Source organism: Salmo salar, chromosome 21, assembly GCF_965601325.2.
Source record: "Salmo salar chromosome 21, fSalSal1, whole genome shotgun sequence".
In the NCBI taxonomy this organism is placed as follows: domain Eukaryota; kingdom Metazoa; phylum Chordata; class Actinopteri; order Salmoniformes; family Salmonidae; genus Salmo; species Salmo salar.
The window spans coordinates 39477551-39504181 of NC_138311.1; the positions used below are offsets into that span (position 1 = coordinate 39477551).

At 42.7% G+C, this 26631-nt stretch overlaps 1 protein-coding gene across 3 annotated transcripts in view; it reads left to right on the top strand.

Moving 5' to 3' along the window:
- LOC106582299 (unconventional myosin-Ib) overlaps positions 1-26631 on the top strand; it is a 171804-nt gene that overhangs the window by 128203 nt on the left and 16970 nt on the right. For 2 of the 3 annotated variants that reach the window (XM_014165238.3, XM_082967165.1), the window contains exons 9-23: positions 85-188; positions 1359-1506; positions 8567-8685; positions 13411-13497; positions 13662-13727; positions 15238-15342; positions 18526-18588; positions 18887-19087; positions 19766-19992; positions 20211-20411; positions 22073-22166; positions 23108-23257; positions 23801-23869; positions 23973-24059; positions 24447-24533. In XM_014165238.3, coding sequence (XP_014020713.1) covers positions 85-188; positions 1359-1506; positions 8567-8685; positions 13411-13497; positions 13662-13727; positions 15238-15342; positions 18526-18588; positions 18887-19087; positions 19766-19992; positions 20211-20411; positions 22073-22166; positions 23108-23257; positions 23801-23869; positions 23973-24059; positions 24447-24533 — 1808 coding nt within the window. The remainder of the gene's footprint in view (positions 1-84; positions 189-1358; positions 1507-8566; positions 8686-13410; positions 13498-13661; positions 13728-15237; positions 15343-18525; positions 18589-18886; positions 19088-19765; positions 19993-20210; positions 20412-22072; positions 22167-23107; positions 23258-23800; positions 23870-23972; positions 24060-24446; positions 24534-26631) is intronic. The other variant, XM_014165241.3, reaches the window with a different exon arrangement.

Consider the following 26631-nt stretch of genomic DNA (forward strand, 5'->3'; position numbering starts at 1 on the left):
TGCTTGTGTGTATAGCACCTGCACACCAGCATTGACTGAATAGGCCATGCTAAAGCCATGTGTGTTTGTCTTTCTGGCCCACAGCGAAGCTGAAGTTGGACAGAGACTTCAGTAAGTACAACTACCTGAGTCTGGATTCAGCCACCGTCAATGGACTAGACGACGCAGCAAGCTTTAGGACCGTCAGGGTGGGACACTATCACACTCACTCACTCACACTAATTCCTGTCTGTCATTGTAATTTTTGGTTTAACTGAGGCGTGTGGCAAAGGGTAAGGGCTGGTCTGAGCTCTTTATCTCCAGAGCAGGTTGATTGGATTAAGGTAACTCTTGTCCATGCTAACCTGCTCCTTACCAGCCAAGGGTTGATTATAGGCTAGCCGCCTCTACAGCCTCTCCCCCTGTTATGTAACTTCTATCTATATCTACTTTTTAGTACTCAAAGGGGAATTTCACCTGCAGTGCCGGCCTTCCCAACAGTAAACAATAGCTAAATACTTTAGAATACACAGTGGCAGTCTGGCTGCCCGTTTCTGTGCTGCTGTGGGAAACCTGAGGGAGAAACAGCAGCTGCATCCTCCCACACTGACATGTGGGGCTGTCGCTGCAGAGCATGGTCACCATGTGCAGTCTCTCAGCCCCTCTTCCTCTTGACTCACTTACTGTTGACGACACACAGAGGATGTTATGTTGTGGGGTGCCTGCCTTCCCTTTATCCCAAACCACTGTCTTGCTGCCCTTGGACTCTGTGGCAGTGGCTGTGTCTCAAATACAACCCTATTGCCTATACAATGCATTCTATTGGCTCTGGACAAAAGTATTGTAGCTTATAGGGTATAGGGTGCCATTTGGGATGCGGACTCCGTGTATCCTGTCTTAGTACTTTTCTCAGTAAGGGAGCAGGCCACGTCTCAGCTACAGTCCAACTCAACACGATTGAGTTCAGTGCTATACCACAATGGGCCTCTCCACTGGATATGATGCTGTTGAAGGAGCCAAAGGCAGCCTGCTACAGTCTTCTCTCACCCTTGTTCACAATGGTGTAAAATCACAGTAACACACATTTAATCATTTAAAATATTTCCCCAACCACAGTCCACATCACTTTGCCCTCTGTCACTAGTTGTCTCGCTCTTCCCTCTCCAGTCCAGATACTCACTCTTCTTCCTGTTGTCCTTGTTATTAGTGTGTGTTTGATGTTGACTACATGTACATTGAAGTCAGACTGAGGAGAATCACTGATCTTCAAATCACCTTGCATCCCAAATAACTACTCATTAACTGATCAAGATTAGTTCTTCTGCACCTCGCCTTGGCTAAGTGTCTGATAGGCTGTTTCTCTCTATGTTCTCTCCCAGAATGCAATGCAGATTGTGGGCTTTATGGAGGATGAGGTGCAGTTGGTCCTAGAGCTGGTAGCAGCCGTCCTCAAACTGGGGAACATTGAGTTCAAACCAGAGTCCAGGGTCAACGGCTTCGACGAAAGCAGGGTCAAGGACAAGAATGGTGAGACAATAGTCTGACTGTACAACCAGCAGCTTTACGGTGCGACACAATGTCCTGTTACAGTACACATGCATACACATCTCACTTTTTAAAAAACTTTTGTGCCACCGTGGATTTCTCTTGCATCTTGAAAATGTAAATATAATGTATTGTGGTTGTAGAAAATGTTGTTTTTGCATTGTCTGGTCAATTGAAGGACGTATAAAATAGACGCTATAAAATAAGCATACTGTAACGTATCAGTTAGATTATAACCACTGACCAATGGTAATTCCCTCCACAACAGACAATACCAGTAAGTTCCATCAGCAGTAGCCTATGTGTTGCACTGCCCCCTACTGGTTAATGTTTAATTTCATGGTTTACTAAAGCCAGGTGTACACTACATGATTTTGGCACCGATTTTAGTTGTCCCAGACAAGTTTGAGATCGAAACCAAAATCCCCTTGCCTACTCGGGGCGCGTGGTCGTCACCGGCACTCGTTTATTGTGACCGGGTCATAGACGCAATCTGAGGGCTACCGATCTTGTCTGTGAGCAGCCCCAGACATCCCGATATTTTCAACCGGGTTTGATTTTATCAGCAAAAAATCTGCAATGCTCTTGTAGTGTGAGATGTGCAATAGCCAATGAGAGCTCGCCAGAGAAGAAGCCAGTGAAATGATTGATGTTTTGCGTCACCCAGAATGTGTTGACTCGCGCAGGAGCGATGACTACTAAAAGTATGCATCTGTACTTGACTTTAACCAAAGCCAAAGTGTCAAATCGTTACAGCTCTGAAGTACACAAGCAATATTATTCAATTCAAAATGTTGGCTAGACATTTCAACACTGTCAAGCGTGAATGTCAGGACTGAAAATGTTTTAGGCTGCTTTGAGCCAGACAGCGTGGTATCCAACAATCCTCACGACCAAGTGAAGAATCTTGTAGTGTGACCACTGTCTGTGCCAGATCATTTTGTGTGCGCACCACTGCGTTGTCAAGACAAAACAACCTACAGGAAAGATGGTTGTTTAATGTGAGAGGCTCAGCAATGTTAGGATTTGAAAGCCATGTAGTGTCCACCCGGCTTAAGGTGTGGATCGAAATTTAAATAAAGGTTAATGGAGGGTCATGCTTTTTCAATTTCAGTCAAGGGGAGGGTTTATTTTTTTTATTTTTTTTATCTAGTCCAGGGGATGAACATGTAATTGGTAATCAATGAAATTTCAATATTTCTCAGTGTTTTAGAATTAGTTGCTAATTAGGCTATAAATGGCTGTGTGCCCGACACCTCCCCTCATCTGACTCTCTGCTGGGCGCCCAATATCAAGTCTCAATCAAATGATCCATAAACTATAGGCTACGAACTGCATGCTCGGAGAAGCACAGCGCAAAGTTTTATTTCTAAGATAGATGCTGGGATGGTATAAATACAACTAGGCTGCATTACACACTGCAGTTGATATTCCAACCCTGATCCCAGGCCTGCTCTGTTCTTGCTGATCAAAAATGTTGTGTGCTGCCTAACCAATGGCTGTGCTGTGTAGGCCTACAGTGGCAGTTCAGGAGGGAAGTCAAAGGGTTCGTCCGTATTTATAAAAAAAAAAATTGCAGAGAGATGAGCCTATGTTTTCAGTTTAAAAAGGAGAGTGCGAAGATGAGAAGGAAGACCGGAGGTCAACTTTGATACCTTGCCAATACTATGATTGTTTTTAATAAAAATGTTCCTTGCTCATGATGTACAGTTGAAGTCGGAAGTTTACATGCACCTTAGCCAACTACATTTAAACTCAGTTTTTCACAATTCCTGACATTTAATCCTAGTAAAAATTCCTCGTCTTAGGTCAGTTAAGATCACCACTTTATTTTAAGAATGTGAAATGTCAGAATAATAGTAGTGATTTATTTCAGCTTTTATTTCTTTCATCACATTCACAGTGGGTCAGAAGTTTACATGCACTCAATTAGTATTTGGTAGCATTGCCTTTAAATTGTTTAACTTGGGTGAAAGGTTTCAGATAGCCTTCCCCAAGCTTCCAGGTAGCCTTCCCCAAGCTTCCCACAATAAATTGGGTGAATTTTGGCCCATTGCTCCTGACAGAGCTGGTGTAACTGAGTCAGGTTAGTAAGCCTCCTTGCTCACAAACGCTTTTTCAGCACTGCCCACAAATCTTCTATCGGATTGAGGTCAGGGCTTTGTGATGGCCACTCCAATACCTTGACTTTGTTGTCCTTAAGCCATTTTTCCACAACTTTGGAAGTATACTTGGGGTCATTGTCCATTTGGAAGACGCGTTTGCGACCAAGCTTTAACTTCCTGACTGATGTCTTGAGATGTTGGTATATCCATATAATTGTACTTCCTCATGAAGCCATCTATTTTGTGAAGCGCACCAGTCCCCCCCTGCAGAAAAGCACCCCCACAACATGATGCTGCCACCCCCGTGCTTCACGGTTGGGATGGTGTTCTTCGGCTTGCAAGCCTCCCCCTTTTTCCTCTAAACATAACGTTGGTCATTATGGCCAAACAGTTCTATTTTTGTTTCATCAGACCAGAGGACATTTCTCCAAAAAGTATGATCTTTGTCCCCATGTGCAGTTGCAAACCTGTAGTCTGGCTTTTTTATGGTGGTTTTGGAGCAGTGGCTTCTTCCTTGCTGAGCGGCCTTTCGGCTTATGTCGATATAGGACTCGTTTTACTGTGGATATAGGTACTTTTGTACCCGTTTCCTCCAGCATCTTCACAAGGTCCTTTGCTGTCATTCTGGGAGTGATTTGCACTTTTCGCACCAAAGTACGTTCATCTCTAGGAGACAGAATGTGTCTCCTTCCTGAGCAGTATGATGGCTGCGTAGTCCCATGGTGTTTGTACTTGCGTACTATTGTTTGTACAGATGAACGTGGTACCTTCAGGCGTTTGAAAATTGTTCCCAAGGCTGAACCAGACTTGTGGAGGTCTACAATTTTTTTCTGAGGTCTGGGCTGATTTCTTTTGATTTCCCCATGATGTCAAGCAAAGAGGCAGAGTTTGAAGGTAGGCCTTGAAATACATCCACAGATACACCTCCAATTGACTCAAATGATGTAAATTATCCTAACAGAAGCTTCAAAAGCCATGACATCATTTTCTGTAATTTTCCAAGCTGTTTAAAGGCACAGTCAACTTAGTGTATGTAAACTTGTGGTACAGTGAAATAATCTGTCAAAACTATAGTTTGTTAACAAGAAATTTGTGGAGTGATTGAAAAACGAGTTTTAATGACGCCAACCTAAGTGTATGTAAACTTCAGACTTAAACTGTATTTATCAGTTATTGACCTCACAATAAGCTGAAACTTGAAGCATTAGCCACGACACTATCAGTAGAAAGGGACAGCTCATGGGTGCTGAAAGCAGTCAAATTTCAGTATGCATTTAAAGTCTTAATTTTTAATTAGACTTTACTTTTAATGGGAGGGCTTTGTGAGGGAGTGCATTTCTTCATGTCTTAGAAGTTGGAGGTATGCCTACCTGTTTGACAGATGAAATTAGGTTATAGGCTGCAATATCCATACATTTGTTGGTCAATTCCTCCACCCACCATGCACTCTTTAAATAGCCTACTTCTGTGTCAGTGAAGGGCTGTACAGTTAAAACCAAGACTCAATTTGAAGGGATATGAGGGTATGCCATAGGCCTACCTTTGAATGAAGGAAAATGGCAAAAAGCGCAAACCTACCCATTGTTAGCTTAATATTTTGAAGAAAATAAAACCGATCTGATTTATATAATGTGATATTTAACAGTGCTTTGTTCCGCGATGCTTCATGCTAGAAACGAGCTGTAAAATACCTGGGAAAGACGTGACTGGTGCATATGGGGATATCATTGTTTTGTTTCTTTAACATTCAGAGGCTGAGCTACAACCTTCTATAGCCAAGGATACAAAAAAATAGACTTTGCATCTAATTCTGTTAAAATCAATTGATGAAGCTATTCACTTTCTGTACAATAGAAGATGTTTAAATCCAAACAGCTTTTAGGGAAACACTTGTGACCTCTCGTTGGGTTGAGCCATGTAAGAAGAATAGCGAGCAGTTAAAGCTGCCATTTTTCTCCATTGGTAGGCCTATTCTGTCTGGGGTGGAAATTTAGGCCTAACATTTGAAAGTACCATGCTCAGATTCATAATGATATCTCAGATTTATTTATTTGCCAATAGGCACAGTTTTGTTGCAAACGAGACACACTGATTTCACATTGGAGAAATATGAGACGATGAACACAGGCCTATCTCTGTCCATTCCTAGCCTGTCATTTCGGTAATTTGTGTGGCGTAACAAAATATCCTTCTAATATTTAAAATGCTGTAAAACTGCATGAAATGTTTATAAAAGGCCATTTTTTTCTGGGACCTGCAAATACGATGATAGATTAATGCAATACTTTTACTATAAAGGAGATCCCACAACCTTCTGGCCCGCAGCTCTGTGCACTATCAAAATTCCTGTGTTGCTATGTAAAGCTTACAGGACGAAGAATGGTTTCTGAAACTGCATGTCTAGCGATCTGGTCTGTCTGAGAAGTAATGGTAAATGGTAGACATGAATTATTATCTAGGATATAGGGGATGCTCACTTGTTTTTATTCTTCAAGCATTCGTGGAGGATGTAGGTGAAATATGGAGGGCCATCCATTTTAAATTGAGTGAGGTCCGGTTTTCTCCATGTAACCCTTATGAATAACATTCACTCCTTAACTACAGTTTGCCTTAGTATGCAATGTTTTCTGATGGTAAGTAAAGTATGCCTACTTATGTAACTGCTAACAGCTCTCCCCTATTAAGCAAATGTAATATTTTGCATGTCTGAATAACCCAGCCGTGGCACAACTTTGCATTCTTTCTTTGCAAACAAAACTCCTTTCTAATCTACAGGATACACTTAAGTGGAAGAAGTCCACATGGCCTGTGGTGTGAATCATGAAGTCCACACTTCTACTTTCTACATTATTAATGGAATTTCCCCTTGTGACCATTTGACAGCTGTCACTATACACAAAGATATTTGTCAACAACACTACTCTTACATAAGACAATTGAGTGAGACACTTGACCTGTTAATACCTAAATACACTGCTCAAAAAAATAAAGGGAACACTTAAACAATACAATGTAACTCGAAGTCAATTACACTTCTGTGAAATCAAACTGTCCACTTAGGAAGCAACACTGATTGACAATAAATTTCACATGCTATTGTGCAAATGGATTAGACAACAGGTAGAAATTATAGGCAATTAGCAAGACACCCCCAATAAAGAAGTGGTTCTGCAGGTGGTAACCACAGACCACTTCTCAGTTCCTATGCTTCCTGGCTGATGTTTTGGTCACTTTGAATGCTGGTGGTGCTTTCACTCTAGTGGTAGTATGAGACGGAGTCTACAACCCACACAAGTGGCTCAGGTAGTGCAGCTCATCCAGGATGGCACATCAATGCGAGCTGTGGCAAGAAGGTTTGCTGTGTCTGTCAGCGTAGTGTCCAGAGCATGGAGGCGCTACCAGGAGACAGGCCAGTACATCAGGAGACATGGAGGCCGCCATAGGAGGGCAACAACCCAGCAGCAGGACCGCTACCTCCGCCTTTGTGCAAGGAGGAGCAGGAGAAGCACTGCCAGAGCCCTGCAAAATGACCTCCAGCAGGCCACAAATGTGCATGTGTCTGCTCAAACAGTCAGAAACAGACTCCATGAGGGTGGTATGAGGGCCCGATGTCCACAGGTGGGGGTTGTGCTTACAGCCCAACACCGTGCAGGACATTTGGCATTTGCCAGAGAACACCAAGATTGGCAAATTCGCCACTGGCGTCCTGTGCTCTTCACAGATGAAAGCAGGTTCACACTGAGCACGTGACAGAGTCTGGAGACGCCGTGGAGAACGTTCTGCTGCCTGCAACATCCTCCAGCATGACCGGTTTGGCGGTGGGTCAGTCATGGTGTGGGGTGGCATTTCTTTGGGGGGCCGCACAGCCCTCCATGTGCTCGCCAGAGGTAGCCTGACTGCCATTAGGTACCGAGATGAGATCCTCAGACCCCTTGTGAGACCATATGCTGGTGCGGTTGGCCCTGGGTTCCTCCTAATGCAAGGCAATGCCAGACCTCATGTGGCTGGAGTGTGTCAGCAGTTCCTGCAAGAGGAAGGCATTGATGCTATGGACTGGCCCGCCCGTTCCCCAGACCTGAATCCAATTGAGCACATCTGGGACATCATGTTTCGCTCCATCCACCAACGCCACGTTGCACCACAGACTGTCCAGGAGTTGGCGGATGCTTTAGTCCAGGTCTGGGAGGAGATCCCTCAGGAGACCATCCGCCACCTCATCAGGAGCATGCCCAGGCGTTGTAGGGAGGTCATACAGGCACGTGGAGGCCACACACACTACTGAGCCTCATTTTGACTTGTTTTAAGGACATTACATCAAAGTTGGATCTGCCTGTAGTGTGGTTTTACACTTTAATTTTGAGTGTGACTCCAAATCCAGACCTCCATGGGTTGATAAATTGGATTTCCATTGATTATTTTTGTGATTTTGTTGTCAGCACATTCAACTATGTAAAGAAAAAAGTATTTAATAAGATTATTTATTTCATTCAGATCTAGGATGTGTTGTTTAAGTGTTCCCTTTATTTTTTGAGCAGTATACATTAAGGCTAATGCACTAACTCATAAACATTACTCCGTCCGGCTGCTTTGGGGTATCCTGGCCAGGAGACAACACTGATCCTAAAGGAGATCGTTTGAGATCTCAGAGTAGATCACCTTCTCTCTAAGGAAAGGGTTTAGCTAATGCCCTTATGGCTACCCACTGGAACCGTGATACTGACATCAAGTGGCATTGTTGGTAAAGCTTAACATTGATATGGATTCTTTATTCACAGGGGATAGATTTCCTTTATTGAAGCGTTTCATCTAGTCATTGCCTATTTTGTTTGCTATACAGCTATTCTTTGCCTTCAGCCTCTGTACAAAGCTCTATGATTTGAGCATTTGTGTCAGTTGTTCGGTCAGTGAGTGTGTGTTTCCTCTGCTCTATTTTCCAGACCTGAAGGAGATGTGTGAGCTGTTGGGGATTGAGCAGTCTGTGCTGGAGAGGGCTTTCAGCTACCGCACCGTGGAAGCCAAGATGGAGAAGGTGTCTACCACACTCAACGTGGCCCAGGTGGGAAGATCAGCACTGTATAGCATCACACTTCTTTAGTTCTATCTATTTAAACATGAGTATGTATATAATGTATTATACAACGGGTGGGTCTAATCCTGATTGCTCATTGGTTAAAAGCGCTTTCCAGCCAGTGTCTATGCCACAAGTTACCACCGGCTAAAGCTATGACGTTAAAATGGCTAATTACTCTGTTCCATCTGACAGTGCAATCCACTGTCTCATCAGCCCAGGCATGGAAGTTATAAACTTGATCGCCACTATAAAAAGCCTCTAGACATTTCTTTTAGGCTAAAATGTAGTTTTCAACAGCTGAGATTTGTATAAACCTTGCCGTCTGTCTCTCCGACATTAGCATCATTTTTTCAATATTCAAATTGTATCTCCCACTGTCTCATAGTAATGAACGTGTAGGGGTCAGGAGGAGACAGACAGGCAGGCAGCGTTTCTCAGCCAGTCGAAATCATGAAACATCTGGCCTCATTTTTATGGATTTATATACAAAGAAATATCAATTGAATAAATGTAAACCAAAACAAAGTGCAGCTAGTTTGCAGTCTTTCCAACATCAGTTTGAAATGATTGTGTTAGCTGTGTTGTTGGCTAGCTCATCTGATGAGAGCACATTTTCTATGTCGGGCCTAACAACCCCCGTGCCAATATATCCTCCTAACACTGGCTTCTCGGGCATTATCGCTTTATTCATGTATGCCACTTTTATCACCACACAGTACAGTGAGTGGGAGTGCATTGATTTTATGTATTTATTTTAGTAATATATATATTTGCCATCTTTTTTTTGCCAACGTACAAAAAAACATACGTAGACAAACTCAATAAACAACTTAACGTTTACATTCATACAATGTAATCCCACATGTTCCCATTGTATCCACACCCAGTGTTGGTTCTAGTACTGGACTCTACCCCATATGACACTGCATTGATTTTAGTATGTATATTTGTTCCCTGTGGGACTTGAACCCACAACCTTGACTTTGCTAGCGCCATGCCCTCAGCAACTGAGCCACACAAGACCACCTGTCATCAGTGTATAGCAACACACTTACTTTCATGATAGCACTGACAGACTAAGACTCAGGGGATGTTTCACACTACAGTTATGGGTGGATGAGAGGATTATTTCCCTTTGACTTAATTCTCTGGCTAGCTTACTTCCTATCCCCATCTACTGTACATGGAAACATGTCCATTATGGATGAGGATTTGGTGAACTCTCCTCTGGAAATTGCAGAAGTAGGCCAGGTTTTGGGGTTAGTGAGTTCAGGCAGTCAGGCACATTCATGTTTAGGATAAACATATAGGAATAGAAGCTTGTTTCCTCTCCTTATGCTGGAGGTTTGAGTTCAGGCAACATTCAGTTGGTGATGAGAAGAAGGTCAGGGGCTAGTCCTCTCTCTAGTCCTCTCTCTAGTCCTCTCCCTGTTCTCCACAAAAGCAGCTTAAGAAGGGTAGTATGAAGGGATGAGCTTCACATCTCCTGAAGTGTGATTTTAAACATCCTTGGCAGTTTTCTGGTAGCCTGGTCCCAGATCTGTTTGCTGTGTTGCCAACTCCTAAATTGCTGTGAAAATGACCATAGGAGTTGACAAGACAGCACAAACCGATCTGGGACCAGGCTACAGATCTGGCTCCTTGAGACCGGGACACCCTCCCCTGGTGGTACTGTGTGCTTTCTCTTATCTTCACAAACATCCGGCCAGATGGCGTAAACAGAAGGGTATATAAAGGCCAGGCTGAGACAATAAATCAGAGCACATTGTTTCGAGCCTTTGGAGGAACTATCGAACTAAAGGATCACCAGCTCATCCATAGCACATCACCAGTCCAAGCATCACCCCCTAGAAGTGTTTGTTTGTTAGGGAGGTTATGCCTGGTCCTGTCCATGCCACAGCGCTCTGTCACTGAAAGTTCACCTCTTCCGTTGTGTTTGCATGTGTGTGTTTACGTGAGGAATGACAGCCTCTACTCCAGTGTGGCTGTATGCCAGAGGATGAGCCTCCATAACTATAGGGATGCTATTCGGCCCACGCTAGGACACACCTCCTCAGACAGCTCAATGTATAATTTTGTTCCCTTGTGGATGGTTGGAATGAGAAACATTCTACAGCTGGAATTACAGCTTGACTGTCACTTTACATCCATAAAGACTGATAAATTCCTTTCCCAGTTGAATGCCACACTACTACAAGCATTTACCAGAGATATTTACTACAACTATATTTCTCTGCGCATGAGAGCACTGAAATCTACACTGAACAAAATGTGAAGTTTTGTCACAACACAATGCCACAGATGTCAAGTTTTGAGGGAGTGTGTAATTGGCACGCTGACTGCAGGAATGTCCACCAGAGCTGTTTCCAGATAATTTAATGTTAATCTACCATAAGCCGTCTTTAACATCGTTTTAGCAAATTTGGCAGTACGTCCAACCAGCCTCATAACCACTCCATGTGTATGGCGTCGTGTGGTGAGCGTTTTGCTGATGTGAAAATTGTGAACAAAGTGCTCTGTGGTGGTGGTGGGGTTATGGTATGGACAGGCATAAGCTACGGACAGACAATGAACAGAATTGAATTTTAGCGATGGCAATTTGAATGCACAAAGATACCGTGACATGAATCTGAGACTCATTGTCATTCCATGCATCCGCCGCCATCACATTTCAGCATGATAATGCACTGCCCCATGTTGCAAGGATCTGTACACAATTCCTGGAAGCTGAAAATGTCCAGTTCTTCCATGGCCTGCATACAAACCAGACATGTCACCCATTGAGCATGTTTGGGATGCTCTGGATTGACGTGTACGACAGCATGTTTCAGTTCCCGCCAATTCCCAGCAACTTTGCACAGCCATTGAAGAGGAGTAGGACAATGTTCCACAGGCCACAATCAACAGCCTGATCAACTTTATGCGATAGAGATGTGTTGCGCTGCATGAGGCAAATTGTGGTCACAGCAGCTACTAACTGGTTATCTTATCCATGCCCCTACTTAAAAAAAAAAAAGGTATCTGTGACTGCATGAATTTATTTCAAATGACTGATTTCCTTATATGAACTGTAACTACAATCTTTAATTGTTGCATGTTGCATTTATATTTTTGTTCAATGTATATACAGTGCATTCTGAAAGTATTCACTTCCACATTTTATGTTACAGCCTTATTCTAAAATGTATTAAATTGTTTTTGCATCAATCTACACAAAATAGCACATAATGACAAAGCAAAAACCTTTTTTTTTCATTTTTGCTAATGTATTAAAAATAAGAAATGGAAATATCACATTTAAGTATTCAGACCCTTTGTTGAAGTACTTTTGGCAGCGATTACAGCCTCGAGTCTTCTTGGGTAGGATGCTACAAGATTGGCACACCTGCATTTGTTGTTTCTCTCCCATTCTTTGCTACAGATCCTCTCAAGCTCTGTCAGGTTGGATGGGGAGCGTTGCTGCACAGCTCTTTTCAGGTCTCTCCAGAGATGTTCGATTGGTTTCAAGTCCGGGCTCTGGCTGGGCCACTCAAGGACATTCAGAGACTTTTCCCGAAGCCACTCCTGCATTGTCTTGGCTGTGTGCTTAGGATTGTTGTCCTGTTGGAAGGTGAACCGTAACCTGCTCAGGAACTCAGACTGGGGCTTTCGTCGACGATCTCTCTGTACTTTGCTCCGTTCATATTTCCCTCGATCTTGGCTAGTCTCCCAGTCCCTGCCACGGAAAAACAACCCGACAGCATGATGCTGCCGCCGCCATGCTTCACCGTAGGGATGGTGCCAGGTTTCTTCCAGACCTGATGCTTGGCATTCAGGCCAAAGAGTTCAATCTTGTTTTCATTAGACAAGAGAATCTAAGTCTTTAGTTAAGTCTGAGTCTTTAGGTGCCTTTTGGCAAACTCCAAACGAGCTGTCATGTGCCTTTTACTGAGGAGTGGCTTCCGTCTGGCCACTCTACCATAAAGGCCTTATTGGTGGAGTCCTACATAGATGGTTGTCCTTCTGGAAGGTTCTCCCATCTCCACAGAAGAACTCTGGAGCGCTGACAGTGACCATCGAGTTCTTAGACTCCTCCCTGACAAAGGCCCTTCCCCCCCTATTGCTCAGTTTGGCCAGGCGGTCAGCTCTAGGAAGAGTCTTAGGGGTTCCAAATTTCTTCCATTTAAGAATGATGGAGGCCACTGTGTTCTTGGGGACCTTCAATGCTGCAGAAATGTTTTGGTACCCTGTGCCTCGACACAATCTTGTCTCGGAGCTCTACGGACAATTCCTTCCGCCTCATGGCTTGGTTTTTGCTCTGACATGCACTGTCAACTGTAGGACCTTACATAGACCGACAGGTGTGTGCCTTTCCAAATCAAGGCCAATCAATTGAATTTACCACCGGTGGACTCCAATAAAGTTGTAGAAACATCTCAAGGATGATCAGTGGAAACCGGATGCACCTAAGCTCAATTTAGAGTCTCATAGCAAAGGGTCTGAATACTTATGTAAATAAGGTATTTCTGTTTTTTATTTTTAATACATTTGCAAAAAAATGGAAACCTTTTTTTGCTTTGTCATTATGGAGTACTGTTTGTAGATTGAGGATTCTTTTTTTATTTAACCATTTTATAATAAGGCTAACCTAACAAAATGTGGAAAAAAATCAAGGGGTCTGAATGCTTCTCGAAGGCACTGTATACTAAGCCCTTATTTGTGATTTGCTAGGCCTACTATGCCCGTGATGCCCTGGCCAAAAACCTCTACAGCCGTCTGTTCAGCTGGCTGGTCACAAGGATCAATGAAAGCATCAAGGTAGGTCTGGTCTCATTAAACGAGCCAGATTTGTCAACTATTATTCTATAAGCCATTGACTGTAAAGATATAAGCCCTACTAAAGTAGATTAAATGAGTGTCAGTAAGACAGGACTATCATTTTATATGTATCTTATACGTTCTCTTTCTATTTCTCCACTCAGGCTCAGGCCAAAACACGCCACAAGGTGATGGGAGTCCTGGACATCTATGGTTTTGAAATATTTGAGGTAAGAGTAATGGCTCAGTTTGGCAAATGGGTCCCTGGCCTAAATGGACAGAAATACCCAACACGACCCCTCACCCATGAGCAAAAGCATATTGTTTGCCTAAAACAAAGAACTTGTGTGGTTTCATGAGATTATACATTTGACATAAACAACTAGCAACTAAACTTCCATAGTCCAGTGTATCTTTTTAAGTTGATCTCAAGTTCATGTTCCTAATGTGCCTGACTGTTCCCCACTCATTGTGAAGTCGTTCCATTCCTCTCTACTAAATGTTGTTGTCTGGGCCGACAGGATGGAGTAAGTACACCTGCCGAGAGTGTGCAGTGTGCATGCTGCGATCTATCTTCTAGTCTTAATTCAGATCCTCATCTATAACAGGTCTTCCATTGTGGTTTTTTTGTGGCGGGATATGAAGGAGTACTGGTGCATCTTAAGTGAAGGAGAGGACATTCAATAGCAGAGCTTTTCTGAAGAGTGTATGATGTAGCCTAGTCCCAGATCTGTTTGTGCTGTCTTGTCAACTCCTATGGTCCTCGTCATGCCAAGTGTTTGGCAAGGCTGCACAAACAGATCTGAGACCAGGTTATGTATGAACACTCTCCTTCTGTTGCCATGTATGGCCTGCTTTTCATGACCAAAGGTGTCCAGTACACCCTTCGCCGCATATTGATGCTGTTCTAACCAACTGTAACCTAAGCAAATGGAGTGATATTGTTTCCTAACCCAACCAACGCTGATGCTGTTTGCCAAGTAGGGTTGATTGCAATGAAAAATTAACTTGTCATCTTAATTAATAGGAAAAGGGGATAATTTTCATAATTTGGGCTTTGAAATGGTTAACAAACTATCTTTCATACTCACTGTTCAACACCTTTGAAACAAGTTTATGATTAACACTGAAGCTTTACCGAGGTTAGTTTACATGTATTCATGATAAGAAACAAAGGTAGGATTTTTTGATCATGCAGCTATTTGTCTTATTGTCCAAAGACACTGTCCTTTGTTTGTTCAACAGTGGTTGTAAAGCAATGAGGAATGTCACCAAGAAATCGAAAGTTCTGGACATGTTCTGCTTGGTTGGTTGCCTAGATTGATAGCTAGCATTGCCTCAGTTTTATAGTAAATCAGTTCCCACAGTAGTTCAGAGAGAGAAAATAGATTCTCTCGGTTTGTTTGGAAAGAGACATTTTCTTTGTTGGCGTGACATTGCAGTGAAGGAATGGAGCTCTAGCAATTATGGAGCCAGCCCGGGTCTGTTTTGGCATTACCCTAGTGTGATCCAACAAGCGGGACAAAGGGGAAGAAGGACCCCGGAAGTGACCCAAAAGCTTATTGAACGGCTGCATGACAACACAGAAACAGATGGGGACATTTCACAGTGGCAGGCAGATGAGAGAGTACTGAATGTGGTGCCATGTGGTACCCTGCTGTTTGCATCTGGACAGGCTAAAATGTGGCCTAATGACCGAACATGAGTCTAAATGGTATCTATGGGTGTTCTCCTCTACAGGACAACAGCTTTGAACAGTTCATCATCAACTACTGCAACGAGAAGCTTCAGCAGATCTTCATCGAACTGACACTACGTGAAGAGCAGGAGGAGTACGTCAGAGAGGTAATGAACGGTTCCCCCGGTTCCCTTACTGGGGACAACAGGGCTGTAGAGCACACTGTATCAAAACGTGTAGAAACAGAATAAAAATGAGTGTTACTTATTGGACCACGCAGTACAGGTGGTCCCTCCGTTTTTCAGTATAGTTTCTTAAGTTTGGTGTCTAATGAACACGACCCAATCTTCTGGCATCCACAGAGGAGGGAGTTGCCCCATAAAGCCTTGCACCGTTCACCCACAACCATAGTACCCTCTGCCCCCCTGACACTTCTACACTCTAACAGGTCCATTTGTAGTGTGAGCCAGGCCTGTCAACCTGTGTACTAGTACATCTGGGCTGTGATGTTGATCATGCCTATATCACTCTGTTTTGTCCAGTTGCTCCCGTTCACTTCATGTACCTCTTGCTCTTTCACTCTTTTCTTTCCCATCCATTTTGTCTTTCATTTTTCTCTCTGCCTCTGTACCTCATTGCACTTCCTCCATGTTCTATTGTCCACCTCATTTATCGTTATAGTCCTCTCTCTCCCTCAACCTTCTCTCCTGCTTTCTTCACCACTCTTTCCATATCTCTCTTCCTCTCCTCTGTGGGTTTGGGGACTGAAGTGATCCTTCACTCCAGCAGGGGTAAACAGACTTCTTCCCCTGGGGCTCAGGCCTCTGTTTGCTTTCAGAGCTCTAAGTATGTGAGTGCTGCTCCCTTGACCTCCCCTCCATGATATTCCATTGCCTGGCCTCGCTCCACATCAGTGCATGGGAAAATACCACACTGTGGGAGACGGGAGGGATGCAGAATCCGGATGCAGGATGCAGAATCCGCATCCCCACATGGCTAACCCAGCCCCGCCCCCAAACCTGGTTTCCCTGTCTGTCACACAGACCAAGTCAGCCAGAACCACCAGTTACCAGCCCTGACATGTCATAGCACTCCAAAGCCCAACCCAAGCCCTGTGATTGGGCACCACTGTTAATGTTGTCCAAACAGGCACGCTCTTTCAGAAACATGCTGTGCTCTTGAGTCTTTTGCTCTTATTGAAGTGTATATAAATGTATATACATTGAATAGAAAATATATTTTAAGGACTCTTACTGTTTAAACCCCAAGCTACAGCTGTGTCAACCCATTAAACCAGCAACAGCAGATCTGACTGAATGGCTTTGGTCAGTCAGGCCAGACAAATGTTTTAGATACTATCAGACATAGTGAACTGCTTAAAAGAAAATTCCACCCAAAGCTATCTTTTGGTATTTGTTTCAGTAATTCATTGTTGATATAGTCCCAAAATGTTTTGCTTGTCAGCAATCAAGTTTTCTATATATACACTACCGTTCAAAAGTTTGGGTTCACTTAGAAATGTCCTGGTTTTCCTGATATTCCTGGAATATCTACATAGGCGTACAGAGGCCCATTATCAGCAACCATCACTCCTGTGTTCCAGCGCCACATTGTTTTAGCTAATCCAAGTTTATCATTTTAAAAGGCTAATTGATCATTAGAAAACCCTTTTGCAATTATGTTAGCACAGCTGAAAACTGCTGTTCTGATTAAAGAAGCAATAAAACTGGACATCTTTAGACTAGTTGAGTATCTGGAGCATCAGCATTAGTGGGGTCGATTACAGGCTCAAATTGGCCAGAAACAAGTAACTTTCTTCTGAAACTCATCAGTCTATTCTTGTTCTGAGAAATAAAGTGTGAGAAATTGCCAAGAAACTGAAGATCTCGTACAACGCTTTGTACTACTCCATTCACAGAACAGCGCAAACTGGCTCTAACCGAAAAGGAGTGGGAGGCCCCGGTGTACAACTGAGCAAGAGGACAAGTACATTAGTGTCTAGTTTGAGAAACAGACGCCTCACAAGTCCTCAACTGGCAGCTTCATTAAATAGTACCCGCAAACCACCAGTCTCAACGTCAACAGTGAAGAGGCAACTCCGGGATGTTGGCCTTCTAGGCAGAGTTGCAAAGAAAAAGCCATATCTCAGACTGGCCAATAAAAATAAAAGATTAAGATGGGCAAAAGAACACAGACACTGGACAGAGGAACTCTGCCTAGAAGGCCAGCATCCCGGAGTTGCTTCTTCACTGTTCACGTTGAGACTGGTGTTTTGCGGGTACTATTTGGTTGCTGATAATGGGCCTCTGTACACCTATGTAGATATTCCAGCTACAATAGTCATTTACAACATTAACAATGTCTGCACTGTATTTCTGATCAATTTGTTATTTTAATGTACAAAAGTTTGGGGTCACTTAGAAGTGTCCTTGTTTTTGAAAGAAGAGTTTTCTTTTTTACGGTAGTGTATATAAAACTTTCACATTATAGAAATACAGCCGGTATGATGCATTTTGATTCTCTGTTCTGTAAGTTGTTGACTAAATAGAGCCCCAGAGTTGAGGTGTCATAATACCCCTAAAACCTAACGGTCAAACAGGGAAATGGTTCCATTCATTTTTCTACCATTACACATGCAAGACTACAAATCCCTGCAAGCTCCTGCATGTCATCTCTAGCTGATACCTTTGCTAACAGGTATTGTGTCAATTTAAAACTTACACGAGACAGTTCACAGAATTGTCCACTTAAAGAAATGTAACAAATTAATTACTACTTTTATTTAACAATATGTAGTTAATCCAGAGATTCTTACCTTTGCCTTGATTTGTCCGTCTCGTCCAGAATCATGGAATTTGTAATTCTTTATGATAGCCACATTAGCAGCTAATTAGCATTTCATTTGGGGGGGGGGGGGGGGGGGGTAAATACAAGCAAATATATTGATAAAAGTAATCTTGTCCTAGAGAGATTTACACAGTTATCAGAACATCACGCTAGGGTAAGCCTACACAGAACACAGCCCTTATTTTAAGGTTTTCTAAAATCCCCTATGGGAAAAATGAATGGTGGATAAACGATTGGAAGCATTTTCCCTGTTTGACCGCTAGGTTATATGGGTATTATGACTCATACTGTGGTATTCTATAGCCCATTGGTTAGCTGCCTGTCTGAGAGTTTTGAAAGTCAGTGGCTTTATCTCTTAAGCCACTCAGGTCTGTATAAGTAAGTCTAGGTGAGGTCAGGATTACACTACAGAACAATGCTTTGTTGGAAAGCCCAAGACATAAGTGAAAGTTAGTGGGGAAAAAGAGAAACCTGTTTGTAACCTCTTGTTCTCTGTTTGACAGGGCATTGAATGGACCAACATTGAGTATTTCAACAACGCCGTTATTTGTGACCTCATTGAGAATGTAAGGTGGTCTCCCCAATGTCATCTGATTCTTGTAAAGCAAAACAAAGCAATTTCACAATCATGAATAATTACCTTGAAACAATTTTCCATGGTATACACATGGTTTATCGCTAATGACCAGACAAGATTACCTCAAATATGGGTTAACTTTGGGCTGTAATCACAGTTGACTCTGTTTAGAGCAATTATAATACTGTATCGTACATTTAGAATTTATTTTGAAGAATGTATTCTCAGAATAATATGTTAATAGGAATGTGTTATAATCCACTCTCTCCTCTCCTTCTCTGTTGCAGAACCAGAATGGTATCCTGGCCATGTTGGATGAGGAATGTCTCAGGCCAGGCACAGTGACTGATGACACCTTCCTAGACAAGCTCAACACCATCTGTGCTGAGCACCAGCACTTTGAGAGTCGCCTCAGCAAAAACTCCAAGTTCCTGACAGACCACAGCTTGCCTCACAGCTGCTTCCGCATCCAACACTACGCTGGGAAAGTAGGGAGGAGAAACACACTGTACCTATACTGGGAGACTGTGTGGGACCCAGGGTTGGGGTCAATTCCATTTCAATTCAGGAAGTAAATTGAAATTTCCAAGTCCAATTTTAGGTTTATTTCCTGACTTGACTGAATTTAAATGGATAAATTAACCCCATCACTGCTGGGACCTGAATTAAACTGAATCATAGACATGTATAACCTAGATATGACACTCTGGTAATCACTGGTGAGGAGAAAAGATAGGATCAATACTGATTATAGTCACACGAGCAGAGTGGAGAGGAGCGTGCAGATTGGGTTAAGAGCATTACCTGGAGTGCATCACATGCAGTGATTGTAAAAGAATATCAGTAATGCAGAGGTTTTCCTTGACACATGATGGACCAGAATAGCCCAGAATATATCCTGCTTTAAAGACACTCTGGGTAAATAGACTTATAATCCCCATTTGGTCAACATCCCCGACAAACAGTGTTGTATTTGTATTAATCGGATTCAATCCATGTCAAGTATTTCCTCAGGATGAGTTTAGGATTGACAGTAAAGTACTACTACTCCTCCTCCCTCTGGGTTGTCGTTCTTTTCATGGGGCAATAACAGATATTTTTCTGTGCTTCATGTCTGAGTATTTTCATCACTGTCTTGGTGTTTTCATAATTGTCTTGTGGTCTAGGTGCTGTACCGCGTGGAGGGCTTTGTAGACAAGAACAATGACCTGCTGTACAGAGACCTGTCTCAGGCCATGTACAAGGCCACCCACAGCCTGATGAGACAGCTGTTTCCTGAGGGAAACCCTGCTAAGGTCAACCTGAAGAGACCCCCCACCGCAGGCTTCCAGTTCAAGGCCTCTGTAGGGGGACTCATGAAGAACCTGCAGACCAAGAACCCCAACTACATCAGGTACAGTAAACCTAGAACCCCACCTACATCAGGTAAATTACCGTTCGCTCTGAGGATCATGTATTCAAAAGGAACAGTATTGTGATCAGAAAGAAATCAACTAACTCTATAAGATCCTTGGGGCAGTATTCTGAGATCTGTGTTAACTCTGATCAGGTCCACTGCCTACCATTGCATGTCCATGCCATAGAGTCTGACCGTCTGTCTGTTCTCCTCAGGTGCATCAAGCCCAACGATAAGAAGGCGGCCCACATCTTCACCGACTCACTGGTGTGTCACCAGGTGCGTTACCTGGGTCTGATGGAGAATGTGCGTGTGAGGAGGGCAGGCTACGCATTCCGCCAGCCCTACGAGCCCTGTCTGGAGCGATACAAGATGCTCTGCAAGCAGACCTGGCCTCACTGGAGAGGACCCGCCAGGTAGAACCTCAGCTCTGCCTTTACAGAACTACTCTAGTTATTATCAGCCTGTTGGGAATATTTTATTTACCATGTGATGATCATAGAGTAAAAAGATCTACCTCTTCCTCAATCAAATCAATCTAATGTATTTATAAAGCCTTTTTTACATCAGCAGTTTTCACAAAGGGCTTTTACAGTTTCCTTTCCCATGTTTAGCAGTGTTCTAACTGGATAACAATGTAGCAACAGCAGTATAGTCATCCATGGATGAATTGCCCGTTCATATCCCACCATGATATGTCAACAAGCCGTTTTGGGTTGGCTAGATCTGGTTGCGCTGGGGTGACTATCAGATCATCTAACAGCTCAGTAATTTCCTTTACTTTGTCCAGGGCATGTTGAGGCTGTTGCCCCATATCTCTGCTGTGTGCCAATTTCACTCTAAGTCATGTTGCATTCACTGTAAACGTATTAGGGATGGGCACGGTTAATCGAACACACTTTAGTATTCGATTACCTGAGCGTACAATTATTTGCGGGGGGAAAAAATTTGAGGCCTATTTTAACAATGAAAAAGTTTTGTCTAAATTAAATTATCCTTGTGACATTTTTACCTACAAGGATATACCGTGACATTTAAATGATTAATTTAATAAAACAAACTTTTGAATGTAGTTTTTATAATGGTGTATTGAGCTACCGCTACTCATTCAGCCCTGCAGACTGCCCTGACAACGGTATTTACTTAAAATAGCATTTCCACAATAGATGGCACAGATCAATGCAAAACACTCATCAGAAACCCTTTTCAGAATCAGTTCTATCATGGCGAAAATCAGCCTTTTCAATCGCTTTTGATTTTAGCCAAACTACTGGAGAAAGGTAGCATGTCCGGCCCTGCGATATGCATTTGCATCATTCTGATCGGTCGAGAGTCAATAGCAAAACATTTTGTATTTCTTTTGTTACTATCCGGATATCTTTTTTTACTTTATTTAACCTTTATTTAACTAGGCAAGTCAGTTAAGAACATTCTTATTTACAATGACGGCCTACTCCGGCCAAACCCGGACGACGCTGGGCCAATTGTGCGCCACCCTATGGGACTCCCAATCACGGCCAGATGTGATACAGCCTGGATTCGAACCAGGTACTATAGTGACACCTCTTGCACTGAGATGCAGTGCCTTAGACCACTGCGCCACTCGTGAGCCCTAATCACTTGGGAGCCCATATCATTCGAATAGTGAAATAATTTCAAATACCTATCCCTAAAATGTATTGCATCGATTCCTATCTGATGTGGATTATACACGACAGCATATTTGGTGTCTAGTTTGTGTGCTTACTATACTCCTTATATGGTGTGTAAGTGGTTCATGAGGTTACAACATGTTTTCCTCCCACATGTTACTTCAGATATGGACTGTTATCGTCTTAGAATGGCATTCTTGCCGCCTGTGTTCTCTATGCCTTATCCTATGCATCTACCCTCTGTCTCTTCCTCTCCCTCGGTCTCTCCCTCGGTCTGTCTCTCCCTTTAATCCCCTATCTTTTGTCCTTTCCGCTCATCTGAACTATCCCCATGTTGTACCTTTAATCATGTACATGTCACATGTCTAACTAGTTAAGAGAAGGGTCGTAACATAGTTAAGAGTTGTACCTCTGTCTCCTTGTAGGGATGGAGTGGAGGTGCTGCTGACAGACTGTTCTGTTCCAGCTGAGGAGTTTGCCTACGGACGCTCCAAAATCTTCATCAGGAACCCCAGAACGGTAGCATGACATGATATAACATGATATTGCTGAGGCACACCCAGTTGATCTTGACCCTGTTACTGTGTTTGATAGTATTAATGGTACTACGGGATTTTTTTACATTTATTTTAGATTTTTTTATAACATAAGTCACATGCTTGGCGGTAACCCTTAACGTTGGAAAGAGCAGCATGCTCTGTAACTGGCATTTGTCCAGTTTTATTAGTACAGAAGATGTAGCCATAGATCATAAATGTGAGGAGACGGATGTATTCATATACAGTTAGACTAATGCCAGAATCCAGTTGGCTGATGCTCTCATGTTTGACCTGTGTTAAAAAGCTTCTAGAAGCAGGAAGTCGTGCCCCTCTCTACTAATTACGACGCTTAACCAACATTATGGAACATGCTGAGAACACATGGCTTCACTTATCCATTATACAGCGGCTCAGATAGGAGCATGTGGGGGGAAAAGGAACATTTAGGCCTAGTCTCCATAGCATCATGGGCTTTTAGAAACTGCAGTGGTGGGTGGAACAACATACTCTTTAGTCAGTCCAGGAGCCAGCCTAAACAAAGCCTGATCTCAAAGGGGTTTGTCCTTATCCTTGATCTGCTGTACCTTCTTACCAGATTAGCTAGGTATCTCCATCTCTCAGCTGTACAGTGAAGGTTCAGTCAGGCTGGTGGTAGGGTGGGGTCTAGTCTAGGTCACTCATCCCCTAGATCTGTCTTTGAGGTGGAGGATATGTTTGGGCACATATAGAAGCCCCTTATCAATCTCAAGATCTTGTGCTGCTTCCAAAACCACACAATATTGTTCCAAAATGGCATCCTGTCTCATTAAACATGTCTGCTCATTCCTAAATTATACAGACTATGCTGGCGTCCCTAGTATCATAGTACATGTTGATGTTCCTATCATCCTCTTGATGCCCACCCTCTTCCTGTGTCCCCAGCTGTTCACCCTGGAGGAGAGGAGAAGGGCGTGTCTGGAGGACCTGGCCACCCTGATCCAGAAGATCTACCGGGGGTGGAAGTGCCGTACTCACTTCCTACTGCTGAAGAAAAGCCAGGTGGTGGTAGCAGCCTGGTACCGCAGATATGCAGTGAGTTAGCTTGTCTCAACTATGGACATGCTGGCACACACAACTTCATACCAGCCTTTATTCAGTCTCAAAAGTAGGGTTCCAAAATTCTGGAAACTTTCCCAAAGTCCACAGGTTTTCCAGAAATTCTAGTTTGGATGATTCTCAGAATCAGGAGGGGAAAGGCAGGGAGAGAATCATGATTCCTCTCCTATTCATTTCTGGAGCTGTTGTACAGGTGTAGGTTCTTAATTTAACCAGTTTCTCACAGCAGGACAATAATCCTGCAGTAACAGGAAATGTGAATTATTGTATGGATTATAATTAATGGACATTTTTGTGTGAGTTGATACATTTCTACTTAGGGCAAATCAAGTCTGTTTCAAGCCTTTAAAACTCGAATACACTACAAGTTTACATTTCCTACTGTTCAGGAAATTTCATGAAACAGGGCGGTCAAATTAAGTTCCCACATCTGTATATGCTAGCTAGAGATTTCAGATCTCTGTAGTTCGAATTTACTTGTCTATTGAGCTCAGTGTTTTTTGCTTTGTCCTGTTTCAGCAACAAAAGAAATATGAGAAGATCAAGAGCGCTACACTAGTGATGCAGTCCTTCACCAGAGGGTGGAAGGTATGTCTATGTCAGCATGCCAGTCAAACACTATAAGAACACATATTTTTCTTTGATAACACTGCAGTAAAGGTATGTTTTTAAACAAATTGTTTTTCTCCAGGCCCGCAAGATCTTGCGACAGCTGAAATACGAGAAGAGATGCAAGGAGGCAGTGACCACCATTGCAGCATACTGGCACGGGACTCAGGTACTGGCTCAAACACTACCTAATGGCAACATAATAATTAGACAATGTAAAGACGTGGAGAATGAAGATATTGGGAAGAAAGTTGATGGATTACTGATTATGGGCATCCACTGACTTTTTGCTTTTACAAGGTTTGTCTGTGACACAGCCAGGTAGGGAAATACAGTATTTTAAGACATGGCTCTGCTCAGGTCTCCCAGCTATACTTAAAGCTAAACTAGAGCAATTCCACAGCCTTTTCCCCTCTAGTCGTCTTCTGCTGGCTGATCTTACGACCGCTGCTTTTTATCTCTTTTTCACTCTTTCCCCCTCTCTCTAATTCTTTCCTCATCTCACTCTCTTCCCTCCCTGCTCCCTCCATCCTTCCACCCTCCTGCCCACCCCCAGGCCCGGATGGAGCTGCGGCGCCTAAAGACGGAGGCACGGAATAAGCGTGCCGTGTTTGTCATATGGGCATACTGGCAGGGGACCAAGGTATTTAAGCCTGCTGCCATCGTGTTTTGACATCCCAGCTGTCAAACATCCCCCATTTCCCGCCCCTCCCCTTGAAACTGACCAATTAAATTGCTCCTCCTCATCCCTCTGTTGTCCCATGGTCCACTAATGTCAGCCCTCGTCTACCATTGTTTGTAACTCATGTTTTATTTTCCCTTTAATAGGTGTCATTTTGGGGGTTGTTGAAAGGGTTACCCAGTAACATATTTTTACCCCTTTAAACTAGAGGTCGACCGATTTTATGATTTTTCAACGCCAATACCGATTATTGGTGGACCAGAAAAAAACGATACAAATTAATCGGACGATTTTTATATATATTTGTAATAATGACAATTACAACAATACTGAATGAACAATGAACCCTTTTATTTTAACTTAATACATAAATAAAATCTATTTAGTCTCAAATAAATAATGAAAGATGTTCAATTTTGTTTAAATAATGCAAAAACTGTTGGAGAAAAAAGTAAAAGGGCAATATGTGCCATGTAAAAAAGCTAACGTTTAAGTTCCTTGCTCAGAACATGAGAACATATGAAAGCTGGTGGTTCAAAATTCTCAGTTCTTCATTATTCCCAGTTAAGAAGTTTTAGGTTGTAGTTATTATAGGAACAATGACGTGTCAACTATTTCTCTCTGTACCATTTGTATTTCATATACCTTTGACTATTGGATGTTCTTATAGGCACTTTAGTATTGCCAGCCTAATCTCGGGAGTTGATAGGCTTGAAGTCATAAACAGCGCTGTGCTTCAGGCATTGCTAAGAGCTGCTGGCAAACGCTGTAAAGGGCTGTTTGAATGAATGCTTACGAGCCTGCTGCTGCCTACCACCGCTCAGTCAGACTGCTCTATCAAATATCAAATCATAGACTTAATTATAATAAACACACAGAAATACAACCCTTTGGTCTTTAATATGGTCAAATCCGGAAACTATCATTTCAAAAACAAAATGTTTATTCTTTCAGTGAAATACGGAAGCATTCCGTATTTTGTCAAATGGGTGGCAACCCTAAGTCTAAATATTTCTGTTACATTGCACAATATTCAATGTTATGTCATAATTATGTAAAATTCTGGCAAATTAATTATGGTCTTTGTTAGGAAGAAACACAGTTCGCAACAAGCCAGGCGGCTCAAACTGTTGCATATACCCTGACTCTGCTTTCACTGAACGCAAGAGAAGTGACCCAATTTCCCTAGTTAATATTTCCTGCTGTCATGCATTTATTATAACTAAATATGCAGGTTTAAAAAAATATACTTGTGTATTGATTTTAAGAAAGGCATTGATGTTTGTGGTTAGGTACATTTGTGCAACGAATGTGCTTTTTTTGCGAATGCGCTTTTGTTAAATTATCACCCCTTTGGCAAAGTTGAGGTAGGCTGTGATTCGATGATAAAATAACAGGCACCGCATTGATTATATGCAACGCAGGACAAGCAAGTTAACCTAGTAATATCAAAAACGATGTGTAGTTAACGTTTTTTATGAGGTAAGTTTAATGCTAGCAAGCAACTTACCTTGGCTCATTTCAGCCACAAGGTCCTTTTGACACTGCACTCGCGTAACAGGTGGTCAGCCTGCCACACAGTTTCCTCATGGATTGCAATGTAATCGGCATCCAAAAAGGCTGATTACCGATTTGTTATCAAAACTTGAAATCGGCCCTAATTAATCGGACGACCTCTACTTTAAACTATAAACCTCTGTGTGTTAGTTTACTGCAATGGAGCCCTCCTTCCCTTAGGAACAACAGAAAGTGCTACAACCCACCATTGTCTTGGTCTGTTGTTTTCTTGAAGTTTCATTGCATTCCGCTGTAATCTGTTACTATGTGAGACTTGATGTACAGTAGGCTGCATTAGATAATCAAAATGGGTATCATGTGTTCACTTTGATGCATTCTGAGAATAGACCATGCTGAGAATGGACTGTATTCTATCTGCTAAATATCACAATAGAGAGCCACCCTTCATAACCTAAGCCCTTATCAACATAGCACCTATGCAACCATTAGCACTTTATCAACTTAGCATGATATTCTTTGCTTTAGAGGCCACATATAATCC